This window comes from Oncorhynchus keta, chromosome 1 (assembly GCF_023373465.1).
Source record: "Oncorhynchus keta strain PuntledgeMale-10-30-2019 chromosome 1, Oket_V2, whole genome shotgun sequence".
In the NCBI taxonomy this organism is placed as follows: Eukaryota; Metazoa; Chordata; class Actinopteri; order Salmoniformes; family Salmonidae; genus Oncorhynchus; species Oncorhynchus keta.
Window position 1 is genome coordinate 54104112 of NC_068421.1, and position 22632 is coordinate 54126743.

Genomic DNA, 22632 nt, shown 5'->3' on the forward strand with positions numbered 1-22632 from the left:
AACAGCCAACTCCCTCTTCTCCTTTCCTTACCCTAAGGGACCTCCAGTCCCAGGAAGGCACCATTCGTAAACAAAGGCCCTGCTCCAATACTTTGAAAGGGCATCCTACCTTCCTCCCCTCAATGCAATCACTGACTGGGTGGGGGAGAGCTATTTCAGAGAAACCTTGGCTTTCACCTACCCGCTAGTGTTACACCGGTGATTACCTCAAGGAAAAGAGGAACGAAGGGTGCAATTTGAAAGTATTTGAACAGGGCCCAAGGTTGTCTTGGAGAGCTTGATCTCCAAGGATATGACAAATAGGATTCAACGGGAGAAGGGGAAAAAACATTCAGGTGTGTATGTCGCATCTAATTTCACTTCGCAACATGAAGCACAAGGAACAAGGGGCGATTGGATTGGATGCTTAAATAATTATCTAAAAACTGTAACACAAGTACATGCTTACAGTCAGAATAGATAAGTCTGCTCACATGCTTCTCTGATGACTTTTGGAAGCTGAGCAATTATTGTGGGTCATTGTGAGATGAGAGGGAGGTTTTAGCCTGGGACAGTGCTAGGTGAGGAGGACCATGGCATCGCCAAGAGGGGCTCTCATGGAGGTTCTCAGAGGCCAGGCAACTGAAGGACTGAAGCTCAGGTCCAACGTGGTCCGAGTCTTTGTCAGCTCCACATTTACAGGTGGGTGTTTTTTCATGATGGCATTGGGCTCAGTCTTTTCATAATGGTATGGGCTCAGTCTTTTCATAATGGTATGGGTTCAGTCTTTTCATAATGGTATGGGTTCAGTATTTTCATTGTAACATGGGCTCAACCTCGCGTTATAACACAAGGCATATACAGTTGTGGCCAAGTATATTGGCACCCTTGAACATAAATAATTTCCTATTTCTTCTAAAATAAGTTGAAATTGAAGAAAACCTTTGGTCCCCACACACATGGCATTGACAAAATGATTGGCACCCTGGAGCCAGTATTTGGTTGCACAGCCTTTGGCCAAGATAACTTCAGACAAACTCTTGTAGCCATCAATGAGCTTGCTGCACCGTTCCACGTATTCTTCCATATTTGAGGGGTACCCTCCACCAACTGCTGTGTTCAGCTCTTGCTATAATTTATGGATGTGATTCTGATCTGGCCACACCAGAACAGTCCAGCATCTCCCTTTGAACCATTTTTGATGTGTGCACCCTGGAGATGGTTCATTATGAAACACGGGACTGCTCTGGAGTGACCATCGAAGAGTCCGGATGATTATTATTATTTAATTTCTTTGACCTTTTTATACAGGTTTTTTCCTCATTGAGATAACATCTCTTTTTCAAGAGAGACCTGGTCCAATAGCAGCAGGGGGAACAAAGCATACACTGTCACAACATGAAACAAAACTATAGACACACATACAGTACAACAATTGCATGTTACGTTAAAAAAAAACACATGTCTCGACTAAAAAACTGTTGTCCTAAAGACAATTACACTCTTCTATGATATTTACATATACACTCCACCAACAAGACTAGATAATCATATGTTTTAATGTTCATGAGAGAGTGCCAGGACCTGAGTAACTAAAACTATTTCTACCAAAACCTGTTCTAATTCTTGGTACTGATAAAAGCAAATGAGAATAGGACCGTCATTTTTATATTTATTTACCAACCTGATTAAAAAGGAACAGAGAAGATAGTATCCCCAATATGACCTTATAAATCAGTGTACACCAGTGTTTAAGCCTACGCAAGGTCAATGACGACGAGCCAACATCGCTGTAGAGATCACAATGATGTGTAAGACGTTTTTGATTAATTTCGATAATGAATCTGAGGACCGCATGATATACTGAATCAAGTGCTCTCAGGGTGGTGGTTAAGGCCTGCATATATATACAGTGGGGCAAAAAAGTATTTAGTCAGCCACCAATTGTGCAAGTTCTCCCACTTAAAAGGATAAGAGAGGCCTGTAATTTTCATCATAGGTACACTTCAACTATGACAGACAAATTGAGAGAACAAAATCCAGAAAATCACATTGTTGGATTTTTAATGAATTTATTTGCAAATTATGGTGGAAAATAAATAAGTATTTGGTCAATAACAAAAGCTTATCTCAATACTTTGTTATATACCCTTTGTTGACAATGACAGAGGTCAAACGTTTTCTGTAAGTCTTCACAAGGTTTTCACACACTGTTGCTGATATTTTGGCCCATTCCTCCATGCAGATCTCCTCTAGAGCAGTGATGTTTTGGGGCTGTTGCTGGGCAACACAGACTTTCAACTCCCTCCAAAGATTTTCTATGGGGTTGAGATCTGGAGACTGGCTAGGCCACTCCAGGACCTTGAAATGCTTTTTACGAAGCCACTCCATCAATTGCCCGGGGCGGTGTGTTTGGGATCATTGTCATGCTGAAAGACCCAGCCACATTTCATCTTCAATGCCCTTGCTGATTGAAGGAGGTTTTCACTCAAAATATCATGATACATGGCCCCATTCATTCTTTCCTTTACACGGATGAGTCGTCCTGGTCCCTTTCAGTCGTTTCCACCCCTGGTCCCTTTGGATTGCATTCTTTGTCCTCCAAACACGACGAGTTGAGTTTTTACCAAAACGTTATATTTTGGATTCATCTGACCATATGACATTCTCCCAATCTTCTTCTGGATCATCCAAATGATCTCTAGCAAACTTCAGACGGGCCTGGACATGTACTGGATTAAGCAGGGGGACACGTCTGGCACTGCAGGATTTGAGTCCCTGGTGGCGTAGTGTGTTACTGACGGTAGGCTTTGTTACTTTGGTCCCAGCTCTCTGCAGGTCATTCACTAGGTCCCCCTGTGTGGTTCTGGGACTTTTGCTTACCGTTCTTGTGATCATTTTGACCCCATGGGGTGAGATCTTGCGTGGAGCCCCAGATCAAGGGAGATTATCAGTGTTCTTGTATGTCTTCCATTTCCTAATAATTGCTCCCACAGTTGATTTCTTCAAACCAAGCTGCTTACCTATTGCAGATTCAGTCTTCCCAGCCTGGTGCAGGTCTACAATGTTGTTTCTGGTGTCCTTTGACAGCTCTTTGGTCTTGGCCATAGTGGAGTTTGGAGTGTGACTGTTTGAGGTTGTGGACAGGTGTCTTTTATACTGATAACAAGTTCAAACAGGTGCCATTAATACAGGTAATGAGTGGAGGACAGAGGAGCCTCTTAAAGAGGAAGTTACAGGTCTGTAAGAGCCAGAAATCTTGCTTGTTTGTAGGTGACCAAATACTTATTTTCCACCATAACTTGCAAATAAATTAATTCAAAATCCTACAGTGTGATTTTCTGGATTTTTTTTTCTTATTTTGTCTGTCATAGTTGATGTGTACCTATGATGAAAATTACAGGCCTCTCTCATCTTTTTAAGTGGGAGAAACTCCGCCATTACACATTGTGTACGATTTGATAGGGAATTTATAAACCAATCTAGACCATGACCAGTAATTCCACAACATTTTAACCTTTGCACTAACACAGCATGGTCCACAGTGTCAAATGCCTTCGACAAATTAATAAAGACACACAGTGTAACTTCTTGTGAAGAGCACAGTGGATGTCATTTAAAACCTTCAATGTTGCTGAATCAGTGCTGTGGCCAGATCTAAGCCTGATTGCATTCCATTTAAGATGTTATTTTCTTGGAGGTAGGCCTTCAGCTGCCTACTAAAGACGCCAATACCTTAGACAGTGCAGACAATTTTTACATGGGTCGATAGTTGTCAAGTAGCGAAGGATCTCCACCTTCCAGGAGAGGCAGTACAAAAGCTGATTTCCATAACTTGGGGATTTCCTTAACATCAAGCATAAGGTTAAAAATACATGGTAAGGGGGAGCAATGATGCCTGCAGCTAGGTGTAGGAAACTGGGGTCTAGATCATCAGGGCCAGGGGATTTTTTTTCTATCAATTTATTTCAGGGCTTTACACACTTCTGAAACAGAGAAGGATGAAAAGGGAACCTGGCGATGGAGAGCACAGGGGTGTCAGTTAAATTCATAGGGGGCTCAATTATACCTTGACCTTCTCAAATAAACTGCCTGCATCTAGATAATGCTGTCAGAGTGGAGGTTCTCTCAGTTACAATCTGTGTGTCTTCCAACAATTGTTTTGGAAGCTTGTGTATCTTTTTTGCACTCCAAACCATTCACTACTTGCCAAAATTTGGATGGATTATTTAAATTACCTGAAGTAGATTTCAGGTAGTGGTCTGCTTTCAATTTACCAATCATAGCCACACCCATATTTCGAAGACGTATCGCATCCATAACTTATGGTGAGAGCTGAAAACAGCAGTTGGAGGGTATCCCTCAAACATTGAAGAATTAAAAGGACTTTGCTGCTGAAAGTGGGGAAATATGCCAGTAGAATGGTGCAGCAAGCTCATTAGTAGCTCCATAAAAGCATTTGGTTGGCAGTTATCTAGGCCAAAGGCTGTGCAACCAAATACAAGCTCTGGAGTGCCAATAACTTTGTCCATGCATTTGTCTTTATTCTCTAAATTAAAACTTAAGTTTACAAAAATACAATTCATTCTGCAATGTTGAAAATCCAATAAGATGTGGAGACAGCAACTTATTTTAAAATAAATAGTGAATTATTTAAGAAACGTGCAAGGGTGCCAATATAGTTGGCTGCAACTGAATTTATCAGAGATGTGATTATTCCTTATTTAGCAGATGCTTACATCATCACTACAACGGCCCAGCCATTGTATCTGTTTTGAAAGAATCATATCCCGAATTTGCAGGGGCGCAACTTTGGTTTTAGAAGTTGGGAGGACATAACAACCTACCCGACTGCTCAGAGGTGTCCGCATGGCACACCGTTGCCTCGTTTTGTAACACATTCCAAGTAAACTGGGGGGGCAAAAATGCAATTTCAGAATGTGGGGTCCTGTCCCCAGTGAAAGTTGCGCCCCTGCTAATTTGTAATCTTTCGGTGAATAGGCTTGTGTTTAGTTTTGGGTAACACTGAAAACCTAGTGTTTTCTGACCTGATGTGACTGTTGGCAGATATGAGCAGTGAAAGGAATGCCTTATTGGACAAAACCTATCCTGAACTTCAAGCTTTTTGTCAGAGTCTGGGCTTAGTGTTTGAGGTGAGTAGCAGTACATTACGGGCCGCCATCAGACACATGTCAATTAATTCTAATTTCGTATGAATTCGGAGATCATTATTCGGAGAAGTGTGATGTTAGTGTTGTTGGAGGAACTTCTGTATTTAGTTCTTTATCCCTGAAGGTTGTGGATATGAGATGGGGTCTCCAGGATGCAATTGCTGTGGACCACATGACCACAGAACTGTGTCTTCAGGAAATCAAGGCTTGCAAGAAAGTATCCGTAGGACCAAGTTTCATTGTAAGTGTTGATCAATACTGTTCCTCTACCACAGGGGTCCAACTCTGAACCTGGAGAGCTACAGGCTTTTGTTCTAACCCATGACATGAAATAACTGTGGCCCAGACTGAAGACGGATCATTTGATACCTGTATCCCAACGTTTGTTCCACGTTGGTTCAATGTAATTCCATTGAAATGATGCGCAAACAATGTTGATTCAACCAGTGTACCCAGTGGGATGTAAGTGCTGTCTACTGTGCTGGATCAAAAACCTGCACACCTACTAGCTCGCCAGGACAGGAGTTGGAGAACCCTGCACAAATGTTAATTAGCTCTTCTTTTCCTTGAATTCAATGGTTCTTGAAATATATATTTCCAGCAGGGTGTTATGTGTTTTAATTTAATTTGATTCGATATGTCTCCCTTGTTCTCAAGGCTCTGCTGGGGAACCGGTATGGCCACCGCCCTATCCCCCGTGTCCTCCCAGGAAAACAATTTGAGGTGCTGCTGTCCAAGCTACCACAGGACCAGGTGGGGCTTCTCCACCAATGGTTCAGGAAAGACAACAATGCTGTTCCGCCTGTCTACGTTCTTCAGCCAATCACAACTCTGTTGCCCCACTACAATGACCTTCAGCCTGAGAGAAGGCCGCTGCAGGATGACAGTGTCATTTCCTGGCGCTACACAGAGGCTCGATTATTGCAGCTCCTACGCACTGCGGCCGTGCAGGCTGAAAAAGACGGGGATATAACTGTTGAACAAAAACACCAGTTCTTCAAATCTGGTCAGAGCTTGACAATGTCTTGGACCAGTCATGTTAGAATAGGAGCAAGCTAAAAACCTGTTATGTTCTGCCTTGTGATGTGTAGACAAGTGTTGCTAGATTCAGTCTTGGTGGCTTTCTAGTTACATTTCCACTTAAACTACTATTTCTTCGCAATGACTTGGTAGCTTATTTGCTCATTAGCTGTAGAAAATCCACATTTTGTAGAACCAATCAACCCATTTTCTGGTGTTCTCCCTCCTCCACAGTGGCGGAGCATGAGATAGAGGAGGGTCTGCGAATTCCAGATGGGGACGAGAGCGAGCCCGCCGCCATCCTCTTCGTGCGGGAGCTACCTAACTTGCGTAAGAAGGACGGCCCGAAGCGGCTGGCCCAGTACATGGATGTGACGGCTGATGGCCTGCTGGATACCGAGGCTCAGGAACTCCTCTCGGGCCTCAAGTCGCGTCTCTTCGCTGCCTCGCCGGGCATGCTCAACCTGCACAGTGTGGAGTTGTGCAAGGGAGCCATCGAGCCCAGCTGCAAGGAGCATGCCCAGTACCTGGAGAGCCTCTGCGAGCAGCTCGTGTCCCAGACGAAGGCCCGCATTGCCAGGAGGGTTGGTGCTGGTTCGTCAGTGGAGGCTGGTGAAGTGAGGACGAATGGGGCAAGAGGAGGAGATGCAAGTCAGAGGAAGGGGGAAGAGGACAGAGGTTGGCTGCTCCAGGAGCTTAGTCACCACATGGCTTTGAGTGCCGGGAAGTGTTCAGGCGTATTTCGCGGCAGGGAGGGGCTCCTTGGGAAGATCTGCCTGGCCATGTGGGAGCACACCAACACCCGCCACATGCCCCTGGTGGTGCATGGGCCACCAGGTGTGGGCAAGACAACGCTGCTCTGCAAGCTGGCACAGGAGATGCGTGGCCTCCTGGACCCCAGGGCTGTGGTGGTGCTCAGGTTGCTGGGGACGTCGGCAGAGAGCTCCGACCTGGGCCGTGTCCTCCAGAGTGTCTGTTTCCAGATCTGCTCTGTGTTCAGTTTGTCACCTCCCACCCCAATAACAGCACACACGAGTGAGGACCTGGTGAGGTTTTTCCATGGCCTTCTAGCTGAGGTTTCGGAGCGAGGAGACACACTTCTTCTGATACTAGACTCCTTGGACCAATTGTCCTCAGCCAACCAGGGCCATAAACTCCACTGGCTGCCCAAAGACATCCCCCCCAATGTCCATTTGGTGGTGTCCACCGCAGATACAGGCTCTCCAGTTTTGGCTAACCTTCGGAGAACAGTCGAGGTGCCGGGAAATTTCTTTGATGTAGAACCCCTATCATGTGACCAGGGTAGAGAGATCATGAATGCCTACATGAGTGAAGCGCAACGAAGCCTGACTCCAGAACAGTGTGAAGTGGTACTGTGTAGCTTTCAGCTGAGTGGAAATCCTCTGCATCTGAAGCTACTGCTGGACATGGCCAGGCGATGGGCGTCCTTTACACCCGTGACTGACCTGGCCCTGAGCAGTAGTGCACAGGAAGTGATGTCACAACTACTCCAGGCCCTTGAGGAGAGGCATGGGAAGCAACTGGTTGGCGCAGCTTTGGGATATATCGTTTCTGCTAGGTGAGGTGTTCGTGTACACACACAGATGCACAGTCCACAGGAGGCTTGTGAGGGGAGGACGGCTCATAATAGCTGGAATTGAATGATATCAAACACATGTGTTTGATGTGTTTGATTCCATTTATTTCCATTCTAGACATTATTATGAGCACATCCTCCACAATTAAGGTGCCACCAGCCACCTGTGACGCACATACACACGCCCACACACATCTGGTGCATTAACCGACAATACAACATTGATATTTCAATCAATAGACCACTGGAATATCAAGCCAGAGTCATACTTTAACCTACAGACAATCCACATAACAAATTCCCAGATCAAAAGCTGCCGGATGTATCCCCCCCCCCCCCTTATCATACATTGGGGTTAGAAACGGAAAAATCCATCCTTCTATTTATAATGATTTATTTTCCAAATGATTATTACTCATTCTGTTCTCCAGGGGTAGTCTATCAGAGGCAGAGCTGCGTGATATATTGTCCCTTGATGACAATGTCCTGGCTGAAGTCTACCAGTACTGGCTTCCCCCCAACCACTCCCTCATCCGCCTCCCCCCTCTACTGTGGGTGCGCCTCAGGCACGACTTGGGAGAACTCCTCGTGGAGGGACAGGCCAATGGCGTCACGGTGCTCGACTTCCACCACAAGTAAAGATCCCCTCTATATATCTCAGCCAAATAGGTTTAGGGTCTGGGGTTCCAAACCCAGATTAAGCCAATTGTTTTTGCTAAAAATCTATTTTAATAATGTAGATTTCCCATTGAGCATGCTTCCAGTCCAGTAGTAGACAATACTTCTTGTATTGATCTGCTTATGGCAGAACTTCCAAACCTGTACTTTGTCTGTGCAATTTAATATGGTAATAGGCTGTTGACTGAAACTGTGCGAGAGAGGTACCAGAGGTCAGAGCGGCAGGCTGACAGACACAGGGTCCTTGCTGAGTACTTCTTGGGTAGCTGGAGCCAAGGCCGATTCAAAGCTGTCCTCCTACCCCCACTGACGACCACATTGGACGCTGACCGCAAGGTAACAGAATGATGAGATTTCAGTTCAGTTTCCTATGATGACATAGAATGGCACCTCAAAGAACCCTTAGATGTGTTTTCAATAATAATCGGTGTACTCCTCTAGTCATTACAGTGTAAAATTCAAGGGTCAACTCAGATAGTCCTTGTAGCCATTTTGTTAGCTATTTAGCAGCCTTATTGCTTGGGGGATAGAAGCTGTTCAGGAGCCTGTTGGTGTCAGACTTGATGCACCGGTACCGCTTGCCTTGTGGAAGCAGAGAGAACAGCTTGAGTGGCTGGAATCATTAACAATTTCCCTGGCCTTCTTTTTACACCGCCTGAAGTAGAGGTTCAGGATGGCAGGGAGCTCGGCCCCAGTGATGTACTGAGCTGTCCGCACCGCCCTCTGTAGCGCCACGCAAACAAGGCCAGCACCTCAAAAGAGTGACGGCCATGATTTGCAAACCAAGTGCAAACGGATTTTAGCGGTTGAATGACGCGAACATGTCTGCAGTCAGACAGACGTCCACCAGGGTGGTCAACTAAAACAGACTTCCACGAAACAAATGGCAGATGAATAGTAGATCAACGTTTTGTGCGGTGGTGTGTGTGTGTGTGTGTGTGTGTGTGTGTGTGTGTGTGTGTGTGTGTGTGTGTGTGTGTGGTCCATTTGAGCTGGATAAAGGTCTCTGACCCTCAGGGCCTTTTTTTAGAGGGAGCACAATACACAACAAATATCACAGTAAATAAGAACTGAAACTAAGGAAGACCAATTGATAGAGATGCACAAGAGGACATGTTTTTCATTTAATGAAATGGACGGTTGCTTTTGATACTACCTTGAAGCTAACCGGACGTGTTTCCATAGTGAAAATGTTTCCGCGGGTTAGTTGTGTCGTGTTGAATCATTAACGTACACCTGTCTACTCTCTCCCCTGGCATGTTGCCAAGGTGCCCCCTCAGCCTCTGTGGTTCGCTGAAGGAGTGGCAAATGTCAAAAAGCTGCAGGAGCTGCCCTACCACCTCCTCCACGCAGGCCTCTGGGAGGAGCTGCGCCAGGAGGTCATAGGTAAGGCCACAGTGCAAAAGTCAATGGTGGGAAGAGCCAATACTGACAGACAGGCTTGGATGATTTGAATTCTCTTATTGTTGATGTCAGGAAGTTGTCTTACTGTGTATGATGATGTCATATTACGAAGTCTAGCTGCTACTCTTTGCCCCACAGGCAGTAGTGAGTGGCTGTACTGTAAGACTCTGACCTGTGGCGTGGCCAGTGTCATTGAGGACCTGACCCTCTGCACCAAGCTCATGGACTGCCCCGAGACTCAACTGATCCGAGACACTTTCATTCTCCTCAAGCCCACCCTGGACTTTCTAGATGGACAGATGGGTCAGATGGGTCAGGGGGGGTGGTATCGTAGTCGAGTGTTACATGTTCAATTAATGCACGTTCTGTTGGGTTTAAATCTGCCCGGTTTCAGGTAAAGTAGCTGGATCACTATTTCACATATTTACGAGCGATGCAACAACAACAACAAAAAAATTAAGAGAATGAGTGCTAACTGTAGGGTAGGTTATTGATGACTCTCGTCCCTCTGGCTTGGAACCAGAAACATTGACATTATACTCGGATGGGTGGGTGGTTGGGCGACACTGTCTCACCAACTATCTCACTCTGTTCTAATACTATGTTTCCTCTCCAAAGACCCCCCCCTCTTCTACACAGAGGTCTTGGCCAGGCTCCACTCCTTCGCTGAGATGTACCCTTCACTGATAGGACGACTCTGCTGCCAGTGTCACGACTGGCTCTCGTGCTGTCCCGACCCCATCCTTGTCCCCAAATGCACCTTCCTCCAGCCTCCAGGGGGAGCGCTAAAGACGACGCTTGCTGGTTTCCAGAAAGGTTTGTACACATAGTAGGATTCGCCTGTTCATTGCAATTGAGCCCAGGAGTAGGATGAAGTAGCCAGCAGGTGCTGATCTAATGTCAGTCTGTATTTCACATCTCCAATGGTTAAAGTTAGGATATGGCATGGGTAAGCTGATCTTACATCTGTGCTTAAGGACAGCTTCTTGTCTTGTCTGTCTGAAGGGGTCACAGCTCTGGATATTTGCCCAGAGAGAGGGATCCTGCTGGCAGGCTCAGAGGACGGGAAGGTGATTGCCTGGGACCTCAATGATCTAGAGGTCATCCAAACCTTAGTGGGACACACAGGTGAGGGCGAGGGCGTGTGTGTGTGCGTGTATTTCTAAGGAAAGGTATTTGAGTTTGTAATTAATCACTGTCAAGCGTATCCACATTCTGCTTATTCTTGCAAATTATTTATCTGTGTGTCTATTTATTTATGCTCTTCAGCTAAGGTGCTATCAGTGAGAGTGATTGACAGCGGCGCTCACTGTCTCTCATTGGCTGCTGACGGGAGTCTGAGGAAGTGGAGCCTGTTGAGTGGCAGGCAGCTGTACTGTACCCAGGAGGCGGTGTCCATTAGCTCCTTACCTTCCACCACACACATCCATGTGTCTGAGGAGAGGGCGCTTGTCTTCACTCACTCCGGAGGCCAGGTATGACATACATGTGAAGGGGTTAATTGTCTTCTATCAAATACGTTTTCTTTGAGGAGTTTTCCTTCAAATGCACCTTTTCAATCATTCTGTTAACCAACCTTTTTTATATTTACAGTATGTACTCCCCAAAAATATTATAATCTGTAACGCTTCTGCTTTACCTGCAGGTGAAAGTATGGCATCTTAACACAACAGAACTACTCTTCCAAGTCAAAGATACCGGTGTCTCCATTATTCTTGGATTTTTGAATGGAATGGTCGTCTCCCTCTCAGACGGAGGACTTGTCACATTTTCCCACCCATCCGCCGAGGACAAGACAGCGCAGATACATTTGGAAAAATCTTCACATAGTTTGACGCTGACGGCAACCCTTACACTGCAAAGAAATGGCCGACTACTTATAGCATCCAAGGAGGGCTTCCTCTATCAGGTACAGATTGTCGAAACATGTCCTGGAGGAAGATGATTCAATTTCCTATTAGATAGACTGTATTTCTGATTTTAATGGCATAATTGGTTTCTCATCGCATTCTGTTCGACCATCTGTCATTTGTAGGTTTCCAGCACGTTACAGGGCAGACAGTCACAGTGGACTCTGAGACAGACAGTCACAGAGCTTCCAGTCTGTGCAACCTTTCTCTCTGCCTCAGATGACGAAAGGATACTTTTGGCAGGTAGCAGTACGACAGTACAGGAGGACCTTAGGAGGAACCCCATGAATGGCATTGACACTATGTAGCCTACCTCTGTGTCTCTATGGTTCAGGGTAGTTGGAGTAGAGTTTCATTCCCATATGGGCCACATACAATGCATTCGGTAAGTATTCAGACCCCTTTACTTATTCCACATTTTGATACAATACAGCCTTATTCTAAAATTGATTTAAATAGTTTTTTTCCCTCATCGATCTACACACAATACACCATAATGACAAAACAAAAACAGTTTTTTGTAAATGTTTGTAAATGTGTGGCTGTGTGCTTAGGGTCGTTGTCCTGTTGGAAGGTGAACCTCCGCCCCGGTCTGAGATCCTAAACACTCTGGAGCAGGTTTCCATCGACGATCTCTCTGTACTTTGCTCCATTCATCTTTCCCTTGATCGTGACTAGTCTCCCAGTCCCTGCTGCTGAAAAACATCCCCACAACATGATGCTGCCACCACCATGCTTCACCGTAGGGATGATGCCAGGTTTCCTCCAGACATGACACTGGGTATTCAGGCCGAAGAGTTCAATCTTGGTTTCATCAGACCAGAGAATATTGTTTCTCATGGTCAGTGTCCTTTAGGTGCTTTTTGGCAAATGTGCCTTTTACTGAGGAGTGGCTTCTGTCTGGCCACTCTACCATAAAGGCCTGAATGGTGGAGTGTTGCAGAGATGGTTGTCCATCTGAAAGTTTCTCCCATTTCCACAGAGGAACTCAGGAGCTCTTTCAGATTGATCATCAGGTTCATCATCTCACTGACCAAGGCCCTTCTCCCCTGATTGCTCAGTTTGGCTGGGCAGACAGCTCTAGGAAGAGTCTTGGTGGTTCCAAGCTTCTTCCAATTAAGAATGATGGAGGTCGCTGTGTTCTTGGGGACCCATCAAAGCTGCCTGCAGACATGTTTGGGTACCCTTCCCAAGACCTGCGCCTTGACACAATCCTGTCTCGGAGCTCTACAGACAATTCCTTCGACCTCATGGCTTGGTTTTTGCTCTGACATGCACTGTCAGCGGTGGGATCTTATATAGACAGGTGTGTGCTTTTCCAAGTCATGTCCAATTAATTTAATTTACCACAGGTGGACTCCAATCAAGTCGTAGAAACGTCTCAAGGATGATCAATGGAAACAGGATGCACTTGAGCTCAATTTCGAGTCTCATAGCAAAGGGTCTGAATACTTATGTAAATAAGGTATTTCTGTTTTTTTATAAATCAGCAAAAATGTCTAAAAACCCGTTTCCGCTTTGTCATTATGGGGTGTTGTGTGTAGATTGATGAGGAAAAAAACATATTTAATCCATTTTAGAATAAGGCTGTAACATAACAAATTGTGGAAAAAGTCCATTGGTTTGAATACTCTCCGAGTGCACTGTATAGCCTGGTCCTAGATCAGTTCATGTTGTCTTGCTGACTTCTTGACTATAGGAATTAGCAAGACCGCACAAACAGATCTGAGACCAGGCTAGGCCACACATACTGAATGTGCTAAATGGAAAAGTGTCTGGCAAATGACTATTATATACAGTAATATTCATATCATTACAGGCTGTGAGAGGACACTGGTCCTTTTCCATAGAGAGTCAGACTGTGTCCAGAGCTTCCTGGATCTGCACCACGAGGACACGGTGTTGTGTGCCTGTGTGTCAAGCGACAGCAGAGTGGTCGTCTCGGGCTCTGAGGACCAAACTATACGGGTCAGTATTGGTTAATTGGTACCCATGAAAATGATGCACTTGTATACAACTTGTTTCTTGACTGTACTGTAGTTATTGATTATTACTGATAATAGATGGCAGTGATATAGATGGCAATATAGAGGATATAGATGGCAAGTCACATACTGGGCTTATTCAAAGAAGTCACTCGTTCCCAATGACGAACTTTGATCCGAATGTCTTATCTTGATCCCAGATCTGTTTGCGTGTTTTTGCCAACTGCCATTGTCATTGGTATAGCTACAACTTTAATGAAACATCCCTAGATAATGTGGCCTTGTGATATCCTACGTTTCTAAATTGTGCCCCAAATATACACTGAGTGTATTGAGTTGCACTGCCAATGCTTCCCACAGTTGTGTGAAGTTGGCTGGATGTCTTTGGGTGGTGGATCATTCGTGATACACACGGGAAGCTGTTGAACATGAAAAACACAGTAGCGTTGCAGTTCTTGACACGAACCGGTGCTCCCGGCACCTACTAGTTGGCAAGACAGCACAAACAGATCTGGGACCAGGCTAACATTGATCCGCTCTGCTTTTTACAGGTGTGGTCTATGACCACTGGAAACCTCCTTGACTGTTTCCTTGGCATGGATGCCCCTGTCACCACTCTGGCTCTGTATGAGGGCACTGTCGTCTCCGCCTCCTCCTCAGCCTACTACCTGAAGCTGTGGCATCTGCCCTCACCCAACAACCCTCAGCAGAGACCCAATTACTGCATTCCAGCCGGGTGCCCTCAGGTTGCCCTCACTAAAGATGGTGACACGGTGTACTATGTTAGAAACGTAGGCCAGAAAGAAGTGATTACATGGAATTGTCACACAGGTAAAAATACATATGTGCACCTTATGTTTGGGTGAAAAATATGACCTACTTGAAAATTGTCAAGCAAAAGTTCAAAGGGATATGCAGTGGGGAGAACAAGTATTTGATACACTGACGATTTTTGTAGGTTTTCCTACTTACAAAGCATGTAGAGGTCTGTCATTTTTTATCATAGGTCATTTGCATTTTATTGCATGACATAAGTATTTGATACATCAGAAAAGCAGAACTTAATATTTGGTACAGAAACCTTTGTTTGCAATTACAGAGATCATACCTTTCCTGTAGTTCTTGACCAGGTTTGCACACACTGCAGCAGGGATTTTGGCCCACTCCTCCATACAGACCTTCTCCAGATCCTTCAGGTTTCGGGGCTGTCGCTGGGCAATACAGACATTCAGCTCCCTCCAAAGATTTTCTATTGGGTTCAGGTCTGGAGACTGGCTAGGCCACTCCAGGACCTTGAGATGCTTCTTACGGAGCCACTCCTTAGTTGCCCTGGCTGTGTGTTTTGGGTTGTTGTCATGCTGGAAGACCCAGCCACGACCCATCTTCAAGGCTCTTACTGAGGGAAGGAGGTTGTTGGCCAAGATCTCGCGATACATGGCCCCATCCATCCTCCTCTCAATACGGTGCAGTCGTCCTGTCCCCTTTGCAGAAAAGCATCCCCAAAGAACGATGGTTCCAACTCCATGCTTCACGGTTGGGATAGTGTTCTGGGGTTGTACTCATCCTTCTTCTTCCTCCAAACACAGCGAGTGGAGTTTAGACCAAAAAGCTCTATTTTTGTCTAATCAGACCACATGACCTTCTCCCATTCCTCCTCTGGATCATCCAGATGGTCATTGGCAAACTTCAGACGGACCTGGACATGAGCTGGCTTGAGCATGGGGACCTTGCGTGTGCTGCAGGATTTTAATCCATGACGGCGTAATGTGTTACTAATGGTTTTCTTTGAGACTGTGGTCCCAGCTCTGTTCAGGTCATTAACCAGGTCCTGCCGTGTAGTTCTGGGCTGATCCCTCACCTTCCTTATGACCATTGATGCCCCAAGAGGTGAGATCTTGCATGGATCCCCTATACCGAGGGTGATTGACCGTCATCTTGAACTTCTTCCATTTTCTAATAATTGCGCAAACAGTTGTTGCCTTCTCACCAAGCTGCTTGCCAATTGTCCTGTAGCCCATCCCATCCTTGTGCAGGTCTACAATTTTATCCCTGATGTCCTTACACAGCTCTCTGGTCTTGGCCATTGTGGAGAGGTTGGAGTCTGTTTGATTGAGTGTGTGGACAGATGTCTTTTATACAGGTAACGAGTTCAAACAGGTGCAGTTAATACATTTACATTTACATTTAAGTCATTTAGCAGACGCTCTTATCCAGAGCGACTTACAAATTGTATTGATGTGATATGCAATCACATAACATTTCAACCATAATCTGATGAATGATGTTTAATGTCAGTTTAATACATATGGTAATGAGTGGAGAACAGGAGGGCTTCTTAAAGAAAAACTAACAAGTCTGTGAGAGACGGAATTTTTACTGGTTGGTAAGTGATCAAATATTTATGTCATGCAATAAAATGCAAATTAATTACTTAAAAATCACACAATGTGATTTTTTGGATTTTTGTTTTAGATTCCGTCTCTCACAGTTGAAGTGTACCTACGATAGGCCTCCCGGGTGGTGCAGTGGTTAAGGGCACTGTACTGCAGCGCCAGCTGTGCCACCAGAGACTCTGGGTTCGCGCCCAGACTCTATCGTAACCGGCCGCGACCGGGAGGTCTGTGGGGCGACGCACAATTGGCCTAGCGTCGTCCGGTTTAGGGAGGGTTTGGCCGGTAGGGATATCCTTGTCTCATCGCGCACCAGCGACTCCTGTGGCGGGCCAGGTGCAGTGCACGCTAACCAAGGTTGCCAGGTGCACTTGTGTTTCCTCCGACACATTGGTGCGGCTGGCTTCCGGGTTGGATGCGCGCTTTGTTAAGAAGCAGTGCGGCTTGGTTGGGTTATGTATCGGAGGACGCATGACTTTCAAACCTTCGTCTCTCCCGAGCCCGTACGAGAGTTGTAGCGATGAGAAAAGATAGTAGCTACTAACAATTGGATACCACGGAATTGGGGAGAAAAAGGGGTAAAAAAAGAAAGCAAGAAGTGTACCTATGATAAAAATGACAGACGTCTACATGCTTTGTTAGTAGGAAAACCTGCAAAATCGGCAGTGTATCAAATACTTGTTCTCCCCACTGTATTTATCATAGAGAAAGAATAAGAAATAATGTTACAAATGTGAGTGTATAATGTGAACCTAGAGGGGCTAACGGACATGTCTCATTGTATGTTTTCAATATCCACATGCAACATGGAGAATATTTGCTTGTATTTGACAATGGGGTCCTGTTAAAGAGAATCTCTCTCCTGTTTGTCTCAGGCTCTTCCACTGACACCATGGCCGTCTCTGCTGAGGTGTGTTGCCTAGAGCTGGCCCAGAACAAGAAACTCCTCTTCTGTGGCCTCACGACTGGCACGGTCCTCATCTACCCCCTAGCCTTCCCCAAAGAGACCCTGTGCATCCCACCTCCTGAGACCCTGCCCACGGTGCGCTGCATGGCCATTGGCGGCCAGGAGAAGCACATGGCCGTGGCCTACGAGGACTCAGTGTGTCTGTTCGAGATCACGGCCAGGGACAGTTTCCCCAGCGTGGAGGGGCCCTCCGCGAGGTTTGCCCTATCCCTGCTCCACTCGCCCGTCTCCTCCATGGCCCTGCTCCCAGACTGTAGGCTGCTGTACGGAACGGCCTGCGGGGAGGTCTGTAGCATCATTGGCCGACATTACCCATAATGCTCTGTAGGCCTACAAGATATTTAGTTTGAACTTAGTAAAGATGTTGCTGAAGCTAGCATTGTGTCCTGTCTCCTTATTAATATAAGGTCACCATGTACGACTTCAAGTCCGCCTCAACCGCCATCCTGGACGGCCACCGCAGCAGGGTCAACTGCGTGACGACCAGCAACTGGGGGACGCACGCCCTGGTGGGCTCAGAGGACGCCGTGCAGAGGCTGTGGGGGCTGACCCCCCTGGTGCTGGATCACACCATGGAGTACAAGGTCAGAGGTTAAAGGTCAACGGTCTAGTCAGGGAGAATATATTTTTCAGACACACCTCAGATTGACTCATTGACATAGATGTGTTTGTACCTTTTGAAATACAGGGGTTCTTGTTTGAAGGGGTTCTCTGTGCAGCGTTCTCTGAGAGTGACAAGCACGTCTTCACTGGCTCACAGGATAGAACTATTAAAGTCTGGGATGTTGCTAGTGGTATGTGGTCACTACATTTGAGTTTTTATTTTAAATTTTACATGGTTTGTTTACTACTATTAGAAATAAATGTTGCTCGCTACTATTTCAAACCATATATCAAACCCATATTGGTATACACAAATTAACACTACATATTGTGTATCATTTTTTTTGTCCCAGGGAGTCTGTTATTCGTCCAGTACGTCTACGCTCCTGTCACCAAAATGTTGACCTACAGGAATGGCTTTGTGGCAATCTCTCAGCTGGGCTACGTCATCAAGGAAGGATTCCGCTGTCCGGATGGCGTCTGTCCGGAATACAACCCACTCCGGAACGTCAACGCACACTACAGGGTCACGTCCCGGCAGAAGAGTACAGACAGCCCTCACAGCGTCATCACAGAGATCCCTGAGTACAATCCCGCTCAGTTTAACTTCATGGCCCTGATGCTCAAGAGCAAACCCTCTCACTCATGCCAACTGTTGTAAGGAAACTGACATAACATAACAGACATAGTGTCAATTGTAGAGATCTAGCGTCATATACGGCTCTAAGGTGTGCTGCTACTGTATACAGTAAGTTGACTTCAGTTTCCCACAATGAATTATATGAAAATAGGGGCTATGTCTGTCAGCTCAATTCACTTGCTTTAAATCAGCTATGCACATTACTTATTATAAAACATTCTGTGAAACGTAGGAATTTGTGTTCGCACATGTTCATCACATGACACGTAGAGATGACAAATATACAAACTGTTACAAAATGCCGTGATTATGTATAAAAGCATCAATATGCAGAACATTTAAGGGCTAGTTGCTGTACAAAGCACACATGTACACTGAGTGTACAAAACATTAGGAACACCTGCTCCTTCCATAACATAGACTGACCAGATTAATCCAGGTGAAAAAGCTATGTTTCCTTATTGATGTCACTTGCTAAGTCCACTTGTCATGGAAATTACCACCAGGGACTCAGTCAAACATTAAATGACTCATTCTTTATTATCAGTAAGCTAGAGAGGTTCCAACCAACTTAATGCACAATAGTACACGTTGTTCGGGCGATATGCCGGGGCAGTCCCGTTAGTTCTCTTATAGTTGTATTTGTCTGATTTAGCTTATTCATAATTAATTCATCATTAACGTTTGGTTCATGCATGTGACCAACCAATACCTCACAAGGCTTCTTCTCGCCAAGCTAAGACCTTGAAACCGAGAGACCCCTTTCAGTTCTCAAAGCAATGTTCTGGGCATACTGCCAAATTGCTTATACTGATTGTGAGGATACCTCCCAGGCGCCATCAATCCGTCAAATTGGTTCTTAAAAAAGCACAAACCATAAAATGTTCCTTCACACACTTGAATCAGTGTAGATGAAGGGGAGGAGAGAGGTTATATAAGGATTTTTAAGCCTTGAGACAATTGAGACATGGATTGTGTATGTGTGCCATTGAGGGTGAATGGGCAAAACAAAAGATTGTCTTGCCTTTGAACGGGGTATGGAAGTAGGTACCAAGCTCACTTGTGTGAGGGGGTCAAGAACTGCAATGTTTCCTGTGTGTATCGAGAATGGTCCACCACCCAAAGGACATCCAGCCAACTTGACACAACTGTGGGAAGCATTGGAGTCAACATGGGCCATTCCCTGTGGAATGCTTTCGACACCTTGTAGAGTCCATGCCTTGACAAATTGAGGCTGTTCTGAGGCAAAAGGGGGTGTGTCTCAATATTAGGAAGGTGTTCCTAATGTTTTTTACACTCTGTGTAGAAAGGTTCATATTTTGTAGAATGCTAAAATAAAATATTCTGACATTTCCTGTTGAAATCATATATTAAATAGTTAATGTCTTTGCCTTCAGGCGCTCTCTTGAACAATCTTTTGACATTAAAGTACAGAGATTCACAGTGCGTACAGACTACTTCTGTTCAAAGTTGTTGCTCAACAACTCCAATGGACCAAGAGGAGGGCCCTCTCATTTATTATTGAAGTCCCAGGAAGCAGGGCACCAAACATTGCTGTCTAGTCTTTCTCTAGTGAAGGAAGGCTCTCTTCCACCATCTTGTTTTCCCCTCTGTTGGACCTTCTTTATACACGGCTTGCAAGAAAAAGACACAAAAACTTGGTACATGATGAGAAATAAGGTTGGGCATTCTACAAACATGCTGTACAATCACTCATATTTTCAAGTCCTTTTGAAAGCACCGTCTTTATGTTTATTTAGAGAGCATTGCCTTTCTTTTTTTGTATAGACAATCCCCCCCCCCCAAAAAAAATTATCTTTAACATAACCAACATATTACACAAAAAAACACACACATGCAAAACACAAATACATATTTAAGTGATATGCTTTTTCATGGTCATGATTATTTTAAGTGTCCTTAAAGAAACACAAGACTCGTTCCCATGTCTTTTTAGAGTCTGTGTTATTTTTCTCCAGTCTCTTTGCTAACACGATCTCATGCAACGTTTTAATCAACATGTTCATCCACTCCATGAACACTAGCTCATCAGAGCTTTTCCAATGTCAAGCATTGCCTTCCTGTTCTCTGTGACTTGTGTAGCTTCCTATGGGTTTCTGCTTGTTCTCAACTGAACTTATATCTTGAAATGTGATTAAATATATTATTGGAGAGCTAATCTAATTGTGTGTGTTTTTTATGGCCCCTCTGCAGCTGACAATTCACTAAAAATCTACATGGTATAATTGTATATTTGTACGTGCCATCTTCTTACTGGTCCTGCATACAGTTGATTCCTAATGACTTGAAAATGACATGTGTTGCCTTAACTGGGGCATAAAGACATCCAGAGCAAGTAAAAACAAATATATTTAATTTGGGACTGCTATTTCACATCGATAGGGATTTGCACTTGTCTGATCTGCACGGGATCGACTATGTTTAGAATATCCAGCCAAGCAAACTAAACATGTTTTTCCCCAATCAAATTCAAATGTGAACTACTGAGCCATGTCTTACCTCTAAGCAGAGCAGACCCACGGTAATCCCCCCCATTAAGAAGAGGTTCTGTCTCCCCCACCATACAACCTTATCCAGGCAGCCAGCGGTGTACACTCTTGCCCCCTGTCGAACTCCGCTCCATACTCTGGGCCTCATAGCCACACATGGTGTTGAACACTGTGGAAATACCGTGGATATAACATTCGTGAGCATGACTGTTGGGTGTGCAGGATTTTGTTCAGGCCTGGCTCTAAAACCCCTGATTCTGATACAAAGCCAACTCATGAATTATAGTGAATAAACATTTCCAGGTTTAGATTGAGTTGCTTCACTGCAGTTCTGTCATTCTGTTCTATGATAGAAGGTTGTGCTAAATTGCTCTTGGATTCTGCTAATACAGGAAGTATTTCAGCAGTCCGCTGTCCACTGTTCTGTCAGTATGCAGTGCGTAGTGTTGTGGTCTATTTCTTCTCATTTCATTTTCATAGCAAAGGTTGTTCCCAAAGGTCATTTATATACTGTAATTCTTTAGTAATTAGTACATTATTAATAATTCATGTGATGCCCCTCTCCCCATTTAATGATCATGTTATAATATAGTCATATTTTCATTTAGCAGACTCCTTCATCCGAACACACCAATACACAAATACTCTGTATATGAGGCCCATAACGAAATCAAATCCACAATTCTAGTAATTCTATTTATATGGCCAGCACCATGCTCCAACCAACTGAACCAGTGTTTCAGAACAAAGTCAATAACATGTTTCAAGTCCAAATCATCCCGATTGCCTTTTCATTAACTTTTCAGTCCTCTCCAAAACCTGAAAGAACACCAGAAAACATCTCAGTGATCTCTGATACCTACAAGCAAATTCGTTTAATTTTGGTGAAACTTTTATTCTAAAATGGTGTCATGCAGAGAATTAAATTCTGCTTTGGCTTTGCAGGGGATGCAATTCTCAGCAAAATACCGGCTTTCAGGGTCCTAACATTACCTTGTCAGTGAATAGGAAACTAAGCCCTGCAGCTGCAATCTGCAGGAGGATTGCCAGCCAATATCCCTAAAACCTGACAAAATAAATTATATTTCAACCTTGTAGTAGGCTAGGACAGTTGCAAGACATGATGGATGGTATTACTTACTTTCTGCAATCACCATAAAGACAACTACAGTGTTGAGATAATTACAGGTACTACTATTTACCATAATCTATCTATGGCTTTCCAATATACAGAAAGCAGTATTGTACGCATGGCTAAGTCACAGTGATATTGTAAACAATGGTAACAAGCAAGGAGCTCAGCTACTGTCTTCAGTAGGCAGCTTCGATTGTGTCATGCCCTGACCTTAGAGATCCTTTTTATTGTCTATTTTGGTTAGGTCAGGGTGTGATAAGGGTGGGTAGTCTAGTTTTTTTTCCATTTCTATGTTGGCCTGGTATGGTTCCCAAGCAGCTGTCTATCGTTGTCTCTGATTGGGGATCATATTTAGGCAGCCTTTTCCCCACTGTTTTTTTGTGGGATCTTGTTTTCGTGTAGCTGCCTGTGAGCAGCCCAGAACGCCCCGTTTCATTTTCTTCTGTATTGTTTTTGTTGAGCTTCATATTTATTAAACATGTGGAACTCTAAGTACGCTGTGCCTTGGTCCATTCAGATGAACGTGACAGATTGTACAATGATCCAAAACACCCAAAGAAGGTGAATCTAAACATTGAGGCAATGATGATCAGCAAGATTGCTGGGTCAGTCGTCAGTGTTCACATCTTTGGCAAAGCACACA

At 44.8% G+C, this 22632-nt stretch overlaps 1 protein-coding gene across 1 annotated transcript; it reads left to right on the top strand.

Annotated features, from left to right (window-relative positions):
- Positions 1–295: 295 nt before the first annotated feature.
- Positions 296–20523, top strand: nwd1 (NACHT and WD repeat domain containing 1). The gene is made up of 20 exons (XM_035776588.2): positions 296–681; positions 5047–5132; positions 5275–5391; positions 5808–6156; positions 6405–7749; positions 8199–8402; positions 8622–8781; positions 9714–9831; positions 9988–10152; positions 10468–10665; positions 10855–10977; positions 11119–11324; positions 11495–11758; positions 11885–12002; positions 13579–13727; positions 14296–14575; positions 17010–17386; positions 17509–17685; positions 17790–17895; positions 18058–20523. Exons 1-20 carry the CDS (start codon positions 573–575, stop codon positions 18363–18365), a joined length of 4959 nt encoding a protein of 1652 aa, XP_035632481.1. The 5' UTR covers positions 296–572; the 3' UTR covers positions 18366–20523.
- Positions 20524–22632: the final 2109 nt, after the last annotated feature.